The sequence below is a fragment of the Ostrea edulis genome, chromosome 3, assembly GCF_947568905.1.
Source record: "Ostrea edulis chromosome 3, xbOstEdul1.1, whole genome shotgun sequence".
In the NCBI taxonomy this organism is placed as follows: Eukaryota; Metazoa; Mollusca; class Bivalvia; order Ostreida; family Ostreidae; genus Ostrea; species Ostrea edulis.
The window spans coordinates 29,394,836-29,414,187 of NC_079166.1; the positions used below are offsets into that span (position 1 = coordinate 29,394,836).

Here is a 19,352-nt window from a genome sequence, read left to right on the forward strand (position 1 = left end):
AATGATATAAACTATAAATTTAATCAAACAACAACAACAACAATAAATGAAGAATAAGGTAAAAAAAAAAGTTAATGTTTATCGATTTTGTAGCCAGTCGTGTGCTTTTGGATTAATGTAATCACATCCTTCTGCAAATTTGGCGCCATTTTTCCTTTCTGTTAGTGAGCGAAGTCTCCTCTCCTTCCAAATTTGTTGGTGTCTTTCCTCAGGTGTCACATGATCAGGATCACAGAAGTATATGTAAACCTGTTAAGTACAACGTGCAAGCATGAAGTACAAAGTCATTTGAAAAAGTATAGTCTGCATTTCATGGAACTAGCTTGAAAATTATACAACACACAGACAGACATTGGATTGGATTGACATGCGACTTTACGATTATGTATGCTTCCCGTATAATATTCAGGGTAACTGCACTGAATATGTCACTCGTTAAGCAGAAAGAATTGAGCAAGTCATCTTTGACAGAATATTCATACTTTTGCAAGGAATGATTTCTAACTTTTACTGTAGAATCGTTTAAATTTCTGGTTAGTTGCTAATATTGCATAGTTTCATTTGAATGAACAAGTAAAGACAAGAAACAGTTATCAATTTCATAAATCCTATAAAGTATACAAAATTACGATAAGGGCAATCACGATCCCCTGATCACGCCAAATGAGGGATCATGTGCTTAAGATTTGTAAGCATCTCCTGTTCAATGTTCACAACCACCTTGAGCCCTACATCCTGACCCGTAGTCAAAATCCGTATGTTAAGAACGGTCTAACAATTGGTATGAAACACGTCACATTATTCAACTCAGTGAAGCTTGTATTTGCAAATTAGATGATTAAAACGACAATAGAAATTGTGAAATACTGACTATAAAGGAGGCTATTAAAACCCTTTAAAATAAACTAATATGAGTATAGACTGCCTTGATTAAAAAATTGGTGATATGCATATGGTCGTTATAATGATCAAGCTTGCCCATATAACCTACCATTGGGTCAAATGCTGTTTGCCGTATTCCATACCGATTATTAGGGCGTTCTTGGTACACTGATTTTGACTACGGATTACTCCATTTATCTGATCAAGACATAGGGTTCACGGCGGGTATGACCGGTCAACAGGGGATGCTTACTCACCCTAGACACCTGATCCCACCTCTGGTGTGTCAAGGGGTTTGTGTTTATCGAAAAATTTATTTTGTATTCCTTGTGGGATTTATGACATTAATCACAGTTCGCTATCTTCACCTTTCATACATATGGTCTCTCTCTCTCTCTCTCTCTCTCTCTCTCTCTCTCTCTCTCTCTCTATATATATATATATATATTGATCAACATTCTTTATATGGTATAAAGTTGGCGTTAAGTCCCGCTACAGGACATCCTAGGACTGGTGTCGCAATACATTTGGCTGTTCAGTTTTTATTTTACCACATTTCCATCTAAACAAACAAAGAAATTTGCATATATTTTCATGCATAATGCAAGTGGTTTTCCCTATATATATGGATATACTGATAATACGAAACACTTATGTCTGACAGCTTACCTCGTCCATGTAACCTTTGAAATTTTTCAGACCTGTACCACGTCCTATCTGTATACCACTGTCAGTAGTTTTTATATTTCCTGCAAATTACAGAAGACAGTCTTGTGAAAATTGTGTACGAGGGCTTATGACATATACGACAAGTACAGTTATGTCAGGGTTCAGCATATTTCAATGGAATGTCAAAATACAGTCGATGTATATTTGACTGATATAATATCGGTAAATGAATTTGTTGAAGATTTTCCATTGTATTTGTACGATATGTGACGATTCAGTAGAATATGAACTGTCTGGTGTGAGGTCAACTTATATACGGATTATGAATGACCCATTCATACGTAACGTGTATTTCAGATGATTATTCGAGTTAGTAGTACTGTTTGGTGTTTTCTTGAGTTAAACGCCCCTTAGAATATTTAACTGACATATAAACTTCACCAGGTTTAGATGGGGTGAGCTAACATACATTTAGACATACTGATATACGATATGTTTTGCGCTAGTGGCGAAGATTCGTAATCATGTCAATCCTACATTGACACATAACTCGATTTTACGATCTGATTCTAAAGTCATGGGACGTAACACAAGCAAACAAACAACAAAAGCCTAAGGATTGTTGCTATGATGAGGTAATATGTCAAAGGTCAGAGTGACCTATGGTATGGTGAGAAATGGATTTAGAACGTTTATTTAAGTTTTTCAAGATTTTTCTACAAGTCTTTCTCTCATAAAGTGATAACCCCTATTTCTTTTCATATCCACAAGTCAAATTCACTAGCTCAAGTGAGGTAAAAATGTTTCTGAATGGCGTGTCTGGTATTGCGATTTAGCATGGCATATTGCAAAAAAAAGATCCATCAAAATGTTTTCCATTTCGAACAAAAACAACAAATAAAACAATGCGTGTACCGATAAACGAATATATAATCATGTATCATTTGTATTATATTCACCTAGATTCTTAAACATACCAAAGGGGTTGGCATAATATATATGAAAACGCCATGTGTATATCGTCCCCATTAGATGAAAGTGTATGGAATACATTCTACATCAAATGTATAGACTTTATTTCAAACAATTAATTGTTAAGATAAAACATTAAAACCTCTAAAATATTGATCCTTTTCTCTTCTTCCATTGCTTGTTACTTGAATAACACCGTCTTTTATTTTCAAAGTGACTGTCTTCCATTTCTTTAGTTTCTATAAAAACATGTGCAAGCAATTAACATAATTTTATTTAGTATTGAGGAACAGAAGATTTTAGTTTTCTTTAGATTACCAATTTAGAATTCGAACATTCTTACCTCTACAGAATGTTTTCCTTTCTTTACAGTGTTATCTTCTGCACCAGACACTGTTTCGTTTGTTAGAGATTTGTTTTGGCTTTTATTTATCTCTATGTTTACAATTTCTTTAATATCGTTTTCATCTGACGTAATTGTGTTGTCTTTTTTTAGGGTAAGTTGTCCGATTTCTTCATCAATTTTGTCTAACGTTTCTTTTTTCTCATTCTTTATCTCAATTTCATCTTTGATATCGTTTGATTTGTTTTCAGCGTCATCGTTCTCTCTATTATCCACATTTTCAGTTTCCTCCTCTGACAAAGCAATTTTGTGGAGATTAACCATTTCTGCTAAGTCCACCTCCTCTTGCCTCATAACTGTAATTGTTTTATTTTCCACAGAACTATCTATATTTAAATCATTGATAACAGTTACGTCTTTATCTGTTCCATCATGTGGTGGATTATCCTTGGTTTCTATAGGCACCTCTTTTCTGTCCTCTTTGCTACTCATGTCATTAGATGTTTCATTTGAGTATTCATTGGAATAGTCAGCAACGTCGTTGGTTCCCCTGTCTATATCATCCAACAAGTTATTATTTTCATGCGATGTTTCACTGGTATTTTCAATGTTATTGTCGGTAAAGTCATTGCTTTCTCTATCTACACCGTCCAACGGGCTACTCGTATCATTAGATGCCTCACCGGTGTACTCAATGGATGTGTCTGTAATGCCGTTTCTTTCTTGCGTTTGAAAACTAAGTTTTCCATCTATGATGTCTTCTGCATCTTCGCTTTTTTCTGTTTTTGTAGTAATAGACCTCTCTGCATCTTTATCAACTTCGATTTGATTTTCATTTACATTGTTATCATCTATGTCGGCCGTTTCTTGATTCTGAACATCGTCTTCTTCACTCAAGTTCTCCACGTGATTTCCGTTATAATCTGTAGTTACAGGTTCAACGTTTATCTCCGATCTTTCATTTCCAGTTCTATGAATTGTTTCATCTGTTTCTACTTCAGACTTATCATCCATTCGTTCCACTTCAACAACATTAATCGAGTCATCCATATATTCAGAATCCATTTCTCTAATGCTTTGATCAATATCCTTTTCTTGATCAACAAAGGTATTCACATCTTCGTTTCGATTCGAGTCCTTTTCATGAATGTCGTCTGATTTAACGTCTTCTTTCATCTCCACGTTGTGTACGTCGTCTTTCACGGCTACAGTTAGAAGTCCTGCTGCTGCATTTAGTTCGTCAGTATCTGCGCTTTTTACACCACTCGGCAATATATCATCCGGTCTCACGGCATCATTTTCATTTACATAATTTGTTATAACAATTTCATTGTTAAGAGAATCATCAGCTGTATATCCATCATTTTTACTGATCTCCTTAACATTATCAATCATGCTTGTAATACTCTCAGTATCTCCATTGGTAAGAATTAGATCATAATTGTAAGTATTTAAGTCCTCAGCAATATCACGAGGAACCGGACTTTTATTCAAACCTAAATTTTCTAAAGATTTTACTGCTGGACTTGTGATAATTTCGTATGTTGTGTTTGCTAAGTCAATTTTTCCTACTTCCTCATTGTCAATGCTGTTATTTCCTATATTTTTCACAATAATTTGTTCTCTGATTTTCTCAGCGTTATCTGCCAATGGAGTAATCGGTGTGGGAATTTCAATGTTTATGATATCATGTGGTCCCATGATTATGTCGTAATTGGAAGTCTTTTGGAGTAGATTATATATTGAATCATCATTTTCTTTGAATTTAGAGTCCACCTCTATGTTTTGTAAATTATCCGGTATCTCAACTTCATATATTCCCTCATACATGCTGACATCAATTGGATTTTCAACGCCAGTACTTTTGTCAATGAAATCGTTGAAACCTAAACCGTCATGATATCGCGGTTTATTTTCCACATCTATCACTGATGGTTCAACAAAAGAATCATCGGCGTCCTCCCCTGATGGATCTTGCTCTATATCATCGTCATCGAGATCTGCTCCTTTATCGGCTGCGTCTCTTCTTTTTCTTCTGGAATGTTCTGATACGATTGTGACGTCATCATCGGTACTGCTAATTCTGAATATACTGACGGCTTCTTTAGTACTTACAGAAATAGAGGATTGTTCACATTTGCTACCACGACAGTTTCCATTTGAAATAAGCGCATACTCATCATCTCCATCGTCGTCGTTACCATCATCATTTGCTAGATCGTTTTCAAAGTAATTGTCATCATCTGTGTATGAATATCTGGGAAAATATATTGAAAAAATATTAATGGAAAATACGCTGTATGTGGTTACTAAAACAGTTATGCTATTTGAATATATCGATGATATATTATTCTTACTTAAGTTTTATAACCACCACCTTTCCAAACTCCACTCCAGAGAACCGCGGTATATGGATAAAGGATTTCCCATCAAAATATGCCTTCCCTTGTCGTATCTGGACGTGTCCTATATTACTGACATAAGTTTCCTTGCCTGAGAAATCGTTAAATCCATCACAAAACGGCAGGTATAACTCTGGGCTGCATGTCCCTGAGTCTGTAGGATAAACTTTAAGTCATGTTAAAAGTTCTAGTTTGAAAAAGAACTTTGGTTCTGTTTTATTTGATTGTTAACACATAGGTCAGAAGTCAACTGCTATGTAAACAAACTTGTCATTATTATTATACATATTGTATAATTTTTATCTTGCACAGACCAAAAGTCGACTGTATTTGTATTTCCTTTTTTTTCTCATGTAATATTTCATAACGTATCATGACGTCATAATGACCTTTTCTAAAGCGTCAATACAATCCGTCACTTTTTACGTCATAGTTAAATATATAATGTGCAACTAAGCAATAATATCATAACTCTTGAAAATGAAACCGGTTGAGTTATTTTCGGCGTTTAGTTTTCCTATTAGTATTACTTGTGTGGATGTAAGGTGAAGATAACGAACAGTGATCAATCTCATAACTCCTACAAGCAATACAAAATAGATAGTTGGGCAAACATGGACCCCTGGACACACCAGAGGTGGGATCAGGTGCCTAGGAGGAGGAATCATGGATATTTACTTATATTTTGGATTATATATATATATATATATATATATATATATATATATATATATATATATATATATATCACAGCCGATTGGGTATACCCGAAGAGTGTCTTTACAGAAGTGTAATAGATATTGCTTAGTTTTAAATGTACACAGTGATTGTATAGTGATATTAAAAAGGGGCCATAACATTGTTACGCCTTGATAAAGTTCAAATGACGTTATAATATGAAAGGTGAAGAAAACGAACAGTGATCAATCTCATAACTCTTATAAGCAGTACAAAATAGATAGGTGGGCAAACACGGACCCATGGCCACACCGGAGGTGGGATCAGGTGCCTAGGAGGAATAAGCATACCCTGTCGATAATATAACGTTGATAAAATACTACGGGGAAATTGTAATACGTTTTCCAATATTTTGTATCTGCGATGTGACAGGACTGCTATAGCTCTCAGTGTCTGAGCTATGTTTGCATTTTTGATATCTCAGGTCTTAGAATGTTTTGAAACCCGATTAGGTAAACATTTCCTGCAATAATAATTATTTTCTCATCATTTGCATTGTCTGCCAAATACAGTAAGTAGGAAAAACAACAGACCTTTGGAAAAGAGTCAACAACCACTGGTACTCTGTCAAAACCAAGAAGGATTTCCCAGTAGCTAAACATTGCAATGATGGTAATCACCGACGGGAGGGCATGACAACAGTAATTACATTTCTGTATTGACCATGACCCAAATAGGTCAAATACGAAAAGAAACAAAAGGATAAATGTTGGATACATAGGCTGAAGCAATTCAACCCTCAATGTGTCAGCAAGCCGACTGACTTCAAAAGGATGTATATGGGGCTAAACCGTTACAGGGTTATCAGCTTCATCTGCTCGTTTGAACACTACGGCTATATTTTCCATTATGCTGCTAACTTATTTCCACATTCTAATTTATTTGAATACCTACTGGTTCACAAAACTATGTACTGGTCTATTTCGCGAACTCTAAGCCTTCGTACCAGGATTATCTACTATTTGACTTTGATCATTATTTCGCATATCCAAAACTCATTTATCAGTCTGTGATTGTATAATGGTTTGTTTTACCCTTCTATCCTGGACATGATCAGTACGGGAATATGTGATGAATATTTGATTTTCTAGGCTGTTAATCCTCTGTTTCATGGGCTGCGTTTACATTGTCTACTTTTAATTCAATATTTCATGAACTATTTTTATTTATCATCATACACCTTTTCAAAAAAATCATTTCTTTCAATTTGTATTCACTTTTAATGCACAGTAAATGCAAGGTGAAGATAACGAACAGTGATCAATCTCATAACTCCTATAAGCAATACAAAATAGATAGGTGGGGAAACACGGACCCCTGGACACACCAGAGGTGGGATCAGGTGCATAGGAGGAGTAAGCATCCCCTTATTGACCGGTCACACCCGCCGTGAGCCCTATATCCTGATCAGGTCCGGGTTAGAATTGGTCATCAGTACCCCTTGTTTGTCACAAGAGGCGACAAAATGGGGTAATCATTCGGATGACCGAGGTCCCGTGTCAAAGCAGGCGTGGCACGATAAAGATCCCTCCCTGCTCAAAGGCCGTAAGCGCCGAGAATAGGCGTAAATGTTGCACCTTCACCGGAAACGGTGATGTCTCCATATGAGTGAAAAAATTCTCGAGCAGGACGTTAAACAATATACATCTAAAATCCCACCTGGTGTGAGTTGACTTTTGCACTAAAGTTCTCGGCTGCACGTCGACCATTTGCACCAAACATTCTGATAATCGTATTAAGTCTACAATACTTAAAAAGATACAAATTTTGACAGTGGATGAATTAATCAGTAAATAATATAAAGTTTTACTTATGAATATCCTTACCCGGTAGCTGTCTCGCCATATAATGCGAAGTTCTGAATATAGAACACCCACAATCTTCTTCTCTGAAGGCGGTACCTTCCGCGCAATCGAAGACTTCCCAGGATCCATTCACTGTACCCTGTTTAAACTTGTCTGGACGACCTGGTATCGCTTTCAGTTGACAGAATGGATTTGATTCTGAAAGATTATGTTTGAACATTTTTGTTATTTATTTACAGAACCTTGCATATTCTTTACTGGATAACCACTGTTAGACAAAAATAAACCTATATTTCTTTCGATTGTTTAGAAACACAATTTAACTTCATATTTTTATATCATCTTATCTTTAGATGAACGTTGGTCATTTAAATCAGGTGAGAATGAGTTGAACCTTGTTTTTCTGGGGCGGGAAGAGAGCACTCAGACGTACAAGACAGGTCCTGTTCACATCCCCTATCCTCGCTATAAGACGTCTGAGGAGGGCAGCATTGCGGGACAGATTTTCCATTATTACAAAGCCAGTGTTCCCGACAACCCATTCCATTATAAGCATGATATTGCCTACTTTTATTTTTACATGGGTCTGAAGAAAAAAAAAATAACGCAACTTGTTAGTAACTGTAGTTTAAAATTTATTTCCTTTGTTGCGTTTTCACATTTGTCAAAATGATATTAATTAGTAACGTAAGCGCCGTGCGACCACAAGCAGTCTAAACATAAAATATAAAATCTTGATTGCATACAATTGTTTGAAAAGTGAATGGAATGTTTACTTACCGGATTGTAAGTTTAGTCTTGAAAACTGGACACATGGAGCGTCAGGAGCATTCCAATACTGACCAGAAGGACAAGTCTTGTAAGTCACTTTGATGGTGTTGTTTGTACCTCGGTAACACATCACAAATCGCCCAACATTATCCAAAACCGGAGCATACCCCACGTCCTTCTTCCATATTGCCTGGTCACAAATATCTATGATGGAGATAGAACAAAAGAATTTCTTGAATGCTTGAAATGTGGGGACCCCCGGGATTATTTGATAAACTTTTCGAACGAATGGGTTTACTATTCTCGATTTTGATTCATCAATACAGGATTTATTGTATCCTTAAGATATCAGAGATAAAATGTTTTTAATTAAATCATTTCTCACGTGTGTCATCTTGTATTTCATTTGTTCGTCTCTGTTGTGATTTGTTGATTTCAGTTGGACTTGGGGTGCCTGGAGTGGATTTTGTGATACTCTGCGTACTAGTCTCCGGTTCATGCTTTGATGTAAGTATGGCTAGAAATAAGAAATGGAATATTTGTAACATTAAGAATCTTTCATAGTTTTACTATATTTTTCATTTCTAAAGATATGGATATAATACATACATTTTGAAGTATCAATTAACTTAGACTGTTATTATTTCTCCGTTCTAACTATAATATACATTGAGATAGAGAGATATAGAGCATTATGAGACTGTTTTGAGGAATTCAATGCAAGACAAATTAGTAGTAGCTCAAAGGAATATTAATGTAAAAGGACATTACCTTTACAAATATATTCTGGAATGTCCCTAGCAGTACTTAAGAGAGCCCTAGCTGAATGGAAATTGTAGGCCTGCTCTTTTGACCATGCTAGATTTTCGAGGTCTTTTGATCCAATCCCGACTGATATCACCCTGATGTGATCAGCAGACATACTGTCGGCTGCATATTGAGCTTCCTGTTTTGCAGTTGATGTCACGTCTTTATAAAATAAAACAGCAACCCGAGGAACCCCATACCGTTTCTCATATTTCAGATAATACTGTGCTTTCTGGAGTCCGGTCTTAGGTTTGTTGTCTCCTCCAACTTTCTGCAAGTTCATTAAAGATTCTCCTATTAACAGACGATTTCCTGACATGGGAATTGAGGTACCACCTTCAGAACCGTATGGTACAACACCAAGCCTAATCTCAGACTCGTCTACTGGCATGCCTCTAAGTAGGAGCATGACTATTCTTTTCAGAGTATTGAATTCGGAAATGCTGACGTCATCAGATCCAGGAACAATAAAGACAATGTCAGCTAGGCTGCAGTCTATAAAACAGGAAAGCAAAGAAGAAATCCAATAATTAGATTAGGCAACTGAGACGAAGAAGACATATATACCATTTAGAATGTTTATAATGATACATCTACAAATGAAAGATTGATGACAATATACTCCAATGAAAGAAATATTCACCCAGATTATCGAAAATACAAGCTTATCAGAAGATATGGTTTTGAAATGAGTATTTTCTTAACATTGACACAAAATCCCCTCAATTTTCTAACAAAAGTGACATATCACAGATATTTGATTTTCTCAGTTTTGCGATGCAGTGGTGAAAATGTCAAATTCACTTGATTATCAAGTCATTGAATTCCAATTTGTGGTCATATTCTATTATGATCAATGATTTAGCTAACATGATATATTAATATTTACACTTAGTACGTCAAACATATATCTTACTGTAATATATATATATATATATATATATATATATATATATATATAATATATATATATATATATATATATATATATATATATATATATATATGATATGCCATTCTCAAAATTGAATGCTCTCTTTATATTGATTCAGTGTGTTATTCGCTAACTTATATAATAATAAAAAAGAATGATATACTGTGGTTCATCGCTTACTGTAGTTTCAACTGAGCTTTCAATTAACACGTATAGTTCTATTAACAGGGTTATGCTATAACCCAAATGCATACTTTGTGATGAATTTCATTCTCAATGATTATCGGTCGCGGTAACTCAGTGGTAGAGCGTTCGCGTCGTAACCGGGGGGTCATGAGTTCCTATCCTCGCTCGTGCCATGACCGCATTAAACCCAAGACGTTAACATAGGTAGCGATTGCTCCTTTGACAAACGCTAGGCTAGAAGTGAAAATCACGTGTCTTTCGGATATCACGGAGGTCACTTGTCGCGGCAGGCATTGACACGATAAAGAAACCTTATTGCTATGGCCCTGAGCGCTAAGCATATGTCTAAATTTGTGGTGCTTCACATACAGCTGGTGACGTCTCAATATGAGTGAAAAATATGACAGGATGTTAAAAAATCAATCAAGCAAGCAATCATTCTCAATCATTTGATTTAGCACCCGTTAAGTACGCTTTGTATTTCATACAAAATCTCAAGTTTTAATCTAATCTAAACTATGTTTCTCTGTCAATGAAATTTTGTATTACAAATGAAATTGAATTATCTACGTTTATTATTAGATATTTCTTAGTTTTTTGAGGAATTACAGAGGAAGGAAATTACTTATCCTCTTGTCTTTTATATAATTTCTAAATTAAAAAAAAAACAACTTGAATAATATTTGCATGAATTGGATGTAATTATTAAATTAAAGCATCATTAAAATGTATGAATGGATTTTACATGACATGCGTATGTTAAGACCATCACTGCTCCATGTAATAGTGCAATAAAATTCACTAGTACCTTCCTCAAGGCAATATTCGTGATTTTTTAAAAAAGGAACTAAAATTATAATATTGTTTAAATCCTGATCTTCTTAAAGGATGCATATTGTTCATCTAAATGAATGATTGTCACATTAAGATACAGTCTAACATATTGCTGTCAAATTTGATAAAGTAACTGTCTTTTGACGTCAGTATACTTTTCTCACAAATGCCAAACATGCACCCCAACCTTTTATTGATATAAACGGTGAAGATAACGAACAGTGATCAACCTCATAACTCCTGTAAAGAAAACAAAATCAAGAGTGTGGCAAACACAGACCTCTGAATTTACTAGAAAAGGGACCAGGTGCCTAGGAGGAGAAAACATTCCCCGTCGGTAATAAGGTTATATTTAGACTAAGTCTTCCAATGTCATATGTCTACAACTTGTAATGACAGCCATTTCCTTATGAATGTGTTGCAAGCTTACATAAAGCCTGTATGAATGAAAAGTGAAGATGACGAACAGTGATCAATGTCATATCTGCTATAAGCAATACAAAATAAATAGTTGGGGAAACACGGACCCCTGGATATACCAGAGGTGGGATCAGGTGAATATAGATATATATAGTACGTCTATATGAACGACTGAAGATTCCGACAGAATTAAAAGTAGATATAACAAATACACTTCATTTTTGATAATACATGAGTGTGTGATATGCAACGGCTCACACTGACGCGTTTCATGAAGTGTTCCGGCGTGAAGTGTCGCAGTTCATAATAGCATGTGTTTTCAAAAATGAAATTTATTTATATATATAATATTATATATCATGTATAAGTATTTTCTGAAAAAAACTTATTGACGATGTAGGACTTTAGATGAAGCAATCTTAATGGTTGAATAGATAACACGACAGATTGGGATATCATGAACAAACGGGAGGATATTGGAGGGACCGCCATTTTACCACATTGATGACAAGTCCAGAAACGTGACCCACAGCTGTCTGTTGATGTTTATAACGTTGGGGTTATGTACAATAATGACACACAGGTATAAACATACATTTTTTGTTTTAATAAAGGACCAAGCATCCACGCAAATATTATATTTGTAGTTTCACATTTTGTGATATAGTATTGTGCCAAAAAGTGTTTTACAAATCGAGTTGCATCATGAAAGGTGAAAACAACGAACAGCGATCAATCTCATAAATCTCATAAGCAATGCAAAATAGATTGTTGGACAAACATATACCCTTGGACACAGAAGAGGTGGGATCAGGTGTCTAGGAGGAGTAAGCACCCCCTGTCGACCGGTTACACCCGCCGTGAGTCCTATATCTTGATCAGGTAAACGGAGTTATCCGTAGTCAAAATCAGTGTGCTACGAACGGTCTAACAATCGGTATGAAACCAGTCAGACAGCATTTGACCCAACGATAGGTTGTATTGGCGAACTAGATCGCTATAACGATCATATAATTACCGAAATACTAACTATAAACGGACTGTTGAAACCCCATTACCATCAACTTCTTTGTCAGTAGCTTGCCTCGATTTAAAAACTGATCACACGCAGAACAAGATCATGTATAATTTAATTACAGCTGACTCTCGGTGAACCGAACTTCGATCGCACAACTATCGTCGTCTTTGAAAGTGAATCAGGGTTCAATATTTTTCTTTATATAAAAACAAAGCCAATTTACAGCTGATCTATAGACCTTCCATTTTTTCGAACGTCTCGAACGTCTGAGTTGTGGGTCCCAAAACATATTGCATTGCCTTTCACTCTAGATGTCTTAATATGTGAAGAACCGTGGTTGTTGGTGTCGTGTTAACTAGGTGTTTACATATGTGTCACAGCATAAGTGCTTCTTTTTGGGGATAGATTGTTAATTATCTAATATGCAAGACCGTGAATACCAGACTATGAAAGAGCACGTAAAAGAAATATAAATATAAAAACTGATCACACGCAGAACAAGATCATGTATAATTTAATTACAGCTGACTCTCGGTGACCCGAACTTCGATTGCACGACTATCATCGTCTTTGAAAGTGAATCAGGGTTCAATATATTTCTTTATGTAAAAACAAAGCCAATTTACAGCTGATCTATAGACCTTCCATTTTTTCGAACGTCTGAGTTTTGGGTCCCAAAACATATTGCATTGCCTTTTACATTACTTGGGTACGGTAACTCCCAGATAGCTGCAGTATGCACATGTATCCTAAAAATGGAATAAGACACCAAACAACAGCATGTAAATTCGAAATACATTTTTAAACATCACACTTTATTTGGACTGAGTATGAATTCGACACTACTCTATTCGGTTATCCCCATTGATGTCTGCATTTTATAAAGCCTCCTTGCAAACGATAATTATAACCATTCAAATTTCATTTCGATGTACTTGTATATGTTCCTTACCGTCTTGTTGCATTGAATTTCACACCATCACCTACATACATGATTAAAATTTTTAGTATAGGCTTATAGCACATTATACAAAGAGTTGCCCGAATTCTCGTTGTATTCAGATCTCATGTCGCGAGATTCAAATAGAAAAAAATTAAACCAAGCCGGAATAGAAGTTTACAATCTTGCATATTGGTCAATATTAACCCTTTACCTGTGTTTCGTTATGGGAAAATGACGTAATGATTGTTAATTGCACAATTTCAATGGTGACTTGGTAGCTTGGGAGACTGTGTACTTTTGAAAAGTTTGCTTTGACTTGACATTGATGAGACGGTAATTAAAACAGAGAAACAAGTCAATAAGACAAAAAAATAAAAAAATAAAAAAAATAAATGAAAACTTCTCCTAATAATCCCAGGAGGTTGTAAAAATACACTTTAGGTAACTATGAATTATTAACCAAAACGTTCGGATGTTCAACTTCCGGTTTTGATTCAACCGAACGGTTGACCTCTTGAGGTTGTATCAAGGTCCCTTGAACTTCGAGTCATTGAGAGTCACCTTAATGCTGATATAAGATAGATGTTATTATTGTATCACACCATAAAAACAAAGTAACGTTTTAAAAATGCACATACGAAAAAGGATTAGATATTCAATTATGTACAAAAGACCTTTATTAGCAAAGCAAAGGTGTCTTATTTGTCGACGTGTAAATTAAATCGCGTCTTGTTTTCGGGTTCAATGTTCCACTAATTCTAGCGGTTAACCCCAAACTGTCTAATCATGTAATCTGAAATGGATAAAGAACGAATGAAAGCTACTGGTGGCAGTTAATCTAGGAGCATGGTCATTAAGAAATGGGAGGAGAAAAGCTTCTTAACTGTTGAGGTTAAATGAAAAGTTTCTGAAGTACTATTAAATGTCATTTTTTGAAAGATATTTCATTGCTCACTACTAATGACTTTTTTGTAGCGTTGGGATATAAACTTCATTTTCAAATATTTTAATGCTGCTCATATTAATGATATTTATGTGAATCGTTACCTTTCATACCTCGTTTTTTTTTATGTTGCTTGTAAAAATTATGAAATTGGTCACTACTAGTTTCATTCGGCGTTTTTAACGTTTTTCATTGAAACGTTGACGCCTTCATAGTTTCTGCATGGTTTTCAAATGAGATAAATAAATTGAATGTCTGTTATTGAAGAATTATGGGATGGCAAACTGTATTACGAAAAGTTGGGATTTATAAAGCATGATGTAACTAAATTGAGACATAAAGGAAAGGATACACATTTTTTTCTTATTTTAAAAACGCTATGATTTATAAAAAATGATATATTTAAATTGTATCATACAGCAAATATAAAATATTTCAATCTTAGTTTAAAAAAACTATGATTTAAAAAAAATTATATAATTATTTTATTATAAAGGTATGATTAAAATTTTCAATTTTGCTGCAAAAAAGTAAATGTACAAAGGACAAATGATGGTTCACCAAGATCGAGATTAAGTGTTCGATATGTATTTTCTCAAGTAACTATTGTATTTAGAATACTAAAAAAAGATACAGTGTGTTACCTTCGGTCGGGTATGTCTGCAGTGTGCACTGCTCTATCGTCATCATTACAGTGAGAAGGACGAGGGAAATGTGTCTCATCTTTATTCTACAAGCAAAGGCATACCAAGAATGTGTAATTAAATCAAATCACTTTCCTGTATAAAGAGATAAATCAATTATGCTTAATTTATATGCAATGTTTACCATTAATAATCACCTTCATAATTGTTTGTAGAAAACGTTTAGAATTTTGTATAATATAATTGCATCTTTTCGTTATAGAAAAGGTGTTGAATACATATTACATCGATGTTAAAGGCGCTGGAATGTCATTGCAAACAAAAGTGACGAATACAAGAGGAACCCTCTTTTTGGTATCTGTTTACCCAATATAGAATTATCGAATACAATAATTCATAACATATATTGGCCGAAATAAGGTTACAAATGTTAAAACTATATTGGTTGCCAATGAAAGGGATCCCAATAATTCATAAAAAAGAATTAATAATATGATGTATTTAGAACAAAGTACAATATAACTATCATGTACATATGAAAAAAGTAACAATTATTATGATACTTTAGAATGGTATATAAAAAAGACATTTATAACCTACCTCTCTATGTGTAGTTCCCCGCATTGAAATGGTAGTGCCTACAGCGAAGGAATCTCACGTGCACTTAATTAATTAGTAAATTGTAAATGAAAAGAGCATTTTCATATTCGGGAATCTCTCCGTGATGTTTGTTCAAATTATGTACTTTGTGATATTTTATTAGCATTTTTCAGAAACAAGATATACCGTGGTATTTTCCTGATTGGAATAAGGGGTTTTTACCTGATTTAAGGTCTAACGAGCTGCCGGAGTTCCTCTCGTCCTCTTCTAATATTAGATTAGATATGCATGTATTGTGATTTATAATTATTACCAAATAACGAGCTCTGTAATCTACCAATGAAATTTTTAATTGTTATTGCGTAAATCAATTAAAATGCTTATGATTCCAAATTAAAAATTTAATTTTACTTGGATAATCTTTTTCAAATGATTAATGCTTTCTCGTAATGAACGACGGTATCGTTTTTCTTGTTGACATGGTGTAGTCTGTCAGTATTTAAAAAATGAAACAATTTCCGGACGTTCTCTTTATGTTGAACACATGACATGTAAAAATGCACTCGTAAATATGTGCAAATAAAAAATAAAACAAAGAAATGCACACTACCTCACCTTACAACTCATGTTATCGGTATTTAGATATGCTGTTCTATACATAATCAATTTCATTGGCGACAAATGTCAAATCAAATGGAATGAGCAAAATGTTAATAAGGCTTCTTTTGAAGGTGTAGAATATATACAACAAGAGGCCCATGGGCCACATCGCTCACATGAGTCACCTTTGACCCATATCTGAAGACTTTCCATATATATGTATGTCAAACCTTAGTCCCTATTATGACCCCAACCTACTCCTGGATGCCATGATTTTTGCAAACGTGAATATATTCTATGTCAGAAAGCTTTCATGTAAATGTCAACTTCTTTGGCCCAATGGTTCCCGAGAAGAAGTTTTTTTTTTAAAGATTTCCTTATATTTGTATGTAAAACTTTGATCCCCCTTGTGGCCTCATCCTACACCCGGGGGCCATGATTGGAACAAACTTAAATTTGCACTATGTCAGAACGCTTTCATGTAAATCTCAGCTTTTCTGGCTCAGTGGTTCTTAAGAAGATTTTTAGAGATTTTCCCTATATATTTGTATGTAGAACTTTGATCCCCTACTGTGGCCCCATCCTACCCCCGGGGGCCATGATTTGAACAAACTTAAATCTGCACTATGTTAGGAAGCATTCATGTAAATATCAGCTTTTCTGGCTCAGTGGTTCTTGAGAAGAAGATTTTTAAAGATTTTTCCTATATATTTGTATGTAAAACTTTGATCCCCTTTTGTGGCCCATCCTACCCCCGGGGGCCATGATTTGAACAAATGTGAATCTGCACTATGTCAGAAAGCTTTCATGTAAATTTCTGCTCTTCTGACTTAGTGGTTCTTGAGAAGAAGATTTTTAAATGACCCCACCCTATTTTTGCATTTTTGTGATTATCTCCCATTTGAAAGGGACATGGCCCTTCAATGGAACAGACTTGAAAGCCCTTCACCCAAGGATGCTTTTGGCCAAGTTTAGTTGAAATTAGCTAAGTGGTTCTGGAGAAGTAGTTGAAAATGTAAAAAAAAGTTTACAGATAGACGGACAGACGATGGACAACAGGCGATCAGAATAGCTCACTTGAGCTTTCAGCTGAGGTGAGCTAAAATGACCGAAACTCCAAGTAAAAGCAAATGTAAAATGAAATTCATTGAAATATAAAGATAACAAATGCACACTTGTTGAAGAGTTCTAGACCCATTGTTTGTCACAGGTAATGTGCATTTACATTAGTTCTCAGGGAAATATAGTTTTAAAACTTACGCGATTTAATTTTACATGTATGATACGATGGAGATGAAAATATAAAAAAAAAAATATTAAAGAATAGTTGGACTACATAAATAAAGTAAGTGAATCTCATTCAAAGTAGATATAAAAATTGTTGTTTTTCAGTCTAAAAGCATATACTATGAACGTGTCCTAAAAGAGAAGGTAATGCATTCGATTATTTAGAAATATATTCAATCTACGGAATCAAAACACGATGATTGATTCCCTGACGTAATAAATCCAGGTGAACGAAAATAAAACTGAGACATTGGTACGGATAAATCACAGTTTGATTTCACAATGCAATCTTTCTTTTCAGAGTTAGGAGAAGGGCACACCCAGATCCCCTGGGTATACCTAAGAGGAGTAACCCTGTTTACCTGTCAGATCTGACATGAGTCATATGAAAGGTGGAGATAACGAGCAGTGGTCAATCTCATAACTCCTATAAGCAATACAAAATAGAGAGTTGGGCAAATATTCTTCGTTTAGATATTTTGACTTCGCATAAAAAAGAAATGGTTACATGGATAGTGAGTGTGCATTCCTATGTAAATTAGATATATCGGAACGTGAGATAAAACATCATAAAGACTTCTGCTTCATATCCGGATGTTTAGAGAACTTCGAACTGCAAACTAACAGCTGAACTTAATAACCAGCGGTAGGACTTCTGCCTCGCATATTTATGTAGCAATGTTACATCATAGGTGGTGTTCATGTCTATCAACTGATTCCATATGCAATAATATGTTCTGCGCATTACCAATATTTAAATAAAGGCAAGCTACTGACAAATAAGTTGATAGCACGGGGTTTCAACGGTCTGATGTAAAGTCGTCAGCGTTTCGAAATTTTATGGTCGTTAGAATAAAGAAAAAGTGAAAATAACGAGCAGTAATTCAAACTTTATTGCTATAAAAATACAATTTTAAGAGTAAGGCAAGTCAACAAATTGGGATCAGGTATCTAGGAGCATCATGTATCCCATGTTGATCAGTCACACCCGCCGTGAACACTATATTTATATCAGTAAACAGAGAGATCCATAATCAAAATTCGTACATAAAGAACGCCATAATGAATAATCAGAAATACGCCAGACAGCATTCAACAGAATGACAAGTTACATTTGTAAATCAGATCGTTATAAGCAATGTATATCAAAGTTTGAGCAATAAACCGAGTCACTGCAGTGGAAAGAGCTACATGAAATGATTTTAAAAAAAACACACCCCAGAACAGTCGTATTATTATTTGTTAGCACAAAGCGAAACTGGATTGTAGATCAAATTGAAACTTAAAGAAAGGTATAAATGTTTCTAAAAATGATAACTGTTGTTTTCATTTCATTACAGGGTACAAAGCCTTGATTCCCCTGAATAAGTATGGACTCCCCAGAAGAAAAACTCTGTGTTTAGCAAAAATGATGAAACTACGCAATATTGCAACAAAATATATGTGGTCATGATCTCATTGGGGAATATGTATAATCCCCATGGTAACTGTTTAACTGTAAATTAGGAAGTTGACAAGATAGTGACTTACTTCAGATGCTGCAATTGACTTATT

General features: G+C 34.8%; 1 protein-coding gene across 1 annotated transcript; it reads right to left on the reverse strand.

The window, feature by feature from the left end:
* On the reverse strand, positions 1–15,388 carry LOC125676575 (protein PIF-like). The gene is made up of 11 exons (XM_056160852.1): positions 15,312–15,388; positions 9,354–9,884; positions 8,968–9,099; positions 8,592–8,786; positions 8,206–8,397; positions 7,833–8,009; positions 5,224–5,422; positions 2,867–5,123; positions 2,666–2,762; positions 1,552–1,631; positions 1–249 (listed from the first exon to the last, which is right to left on the reverse strand). The coding sequence occupies exons 1-11, from the start codon at positions 15,355–15,357 to the stop codon at positions 79–81; spliced, it is 4,077 nt and encodes a 1,358-aa protein (XP_056016827.1). The 5' UTR covers positions 15,358–15,388; the 3' UTR covers positions 1–78.
* Positions 15,389–19,352: the final 3,964 nt, after the last annotated feature.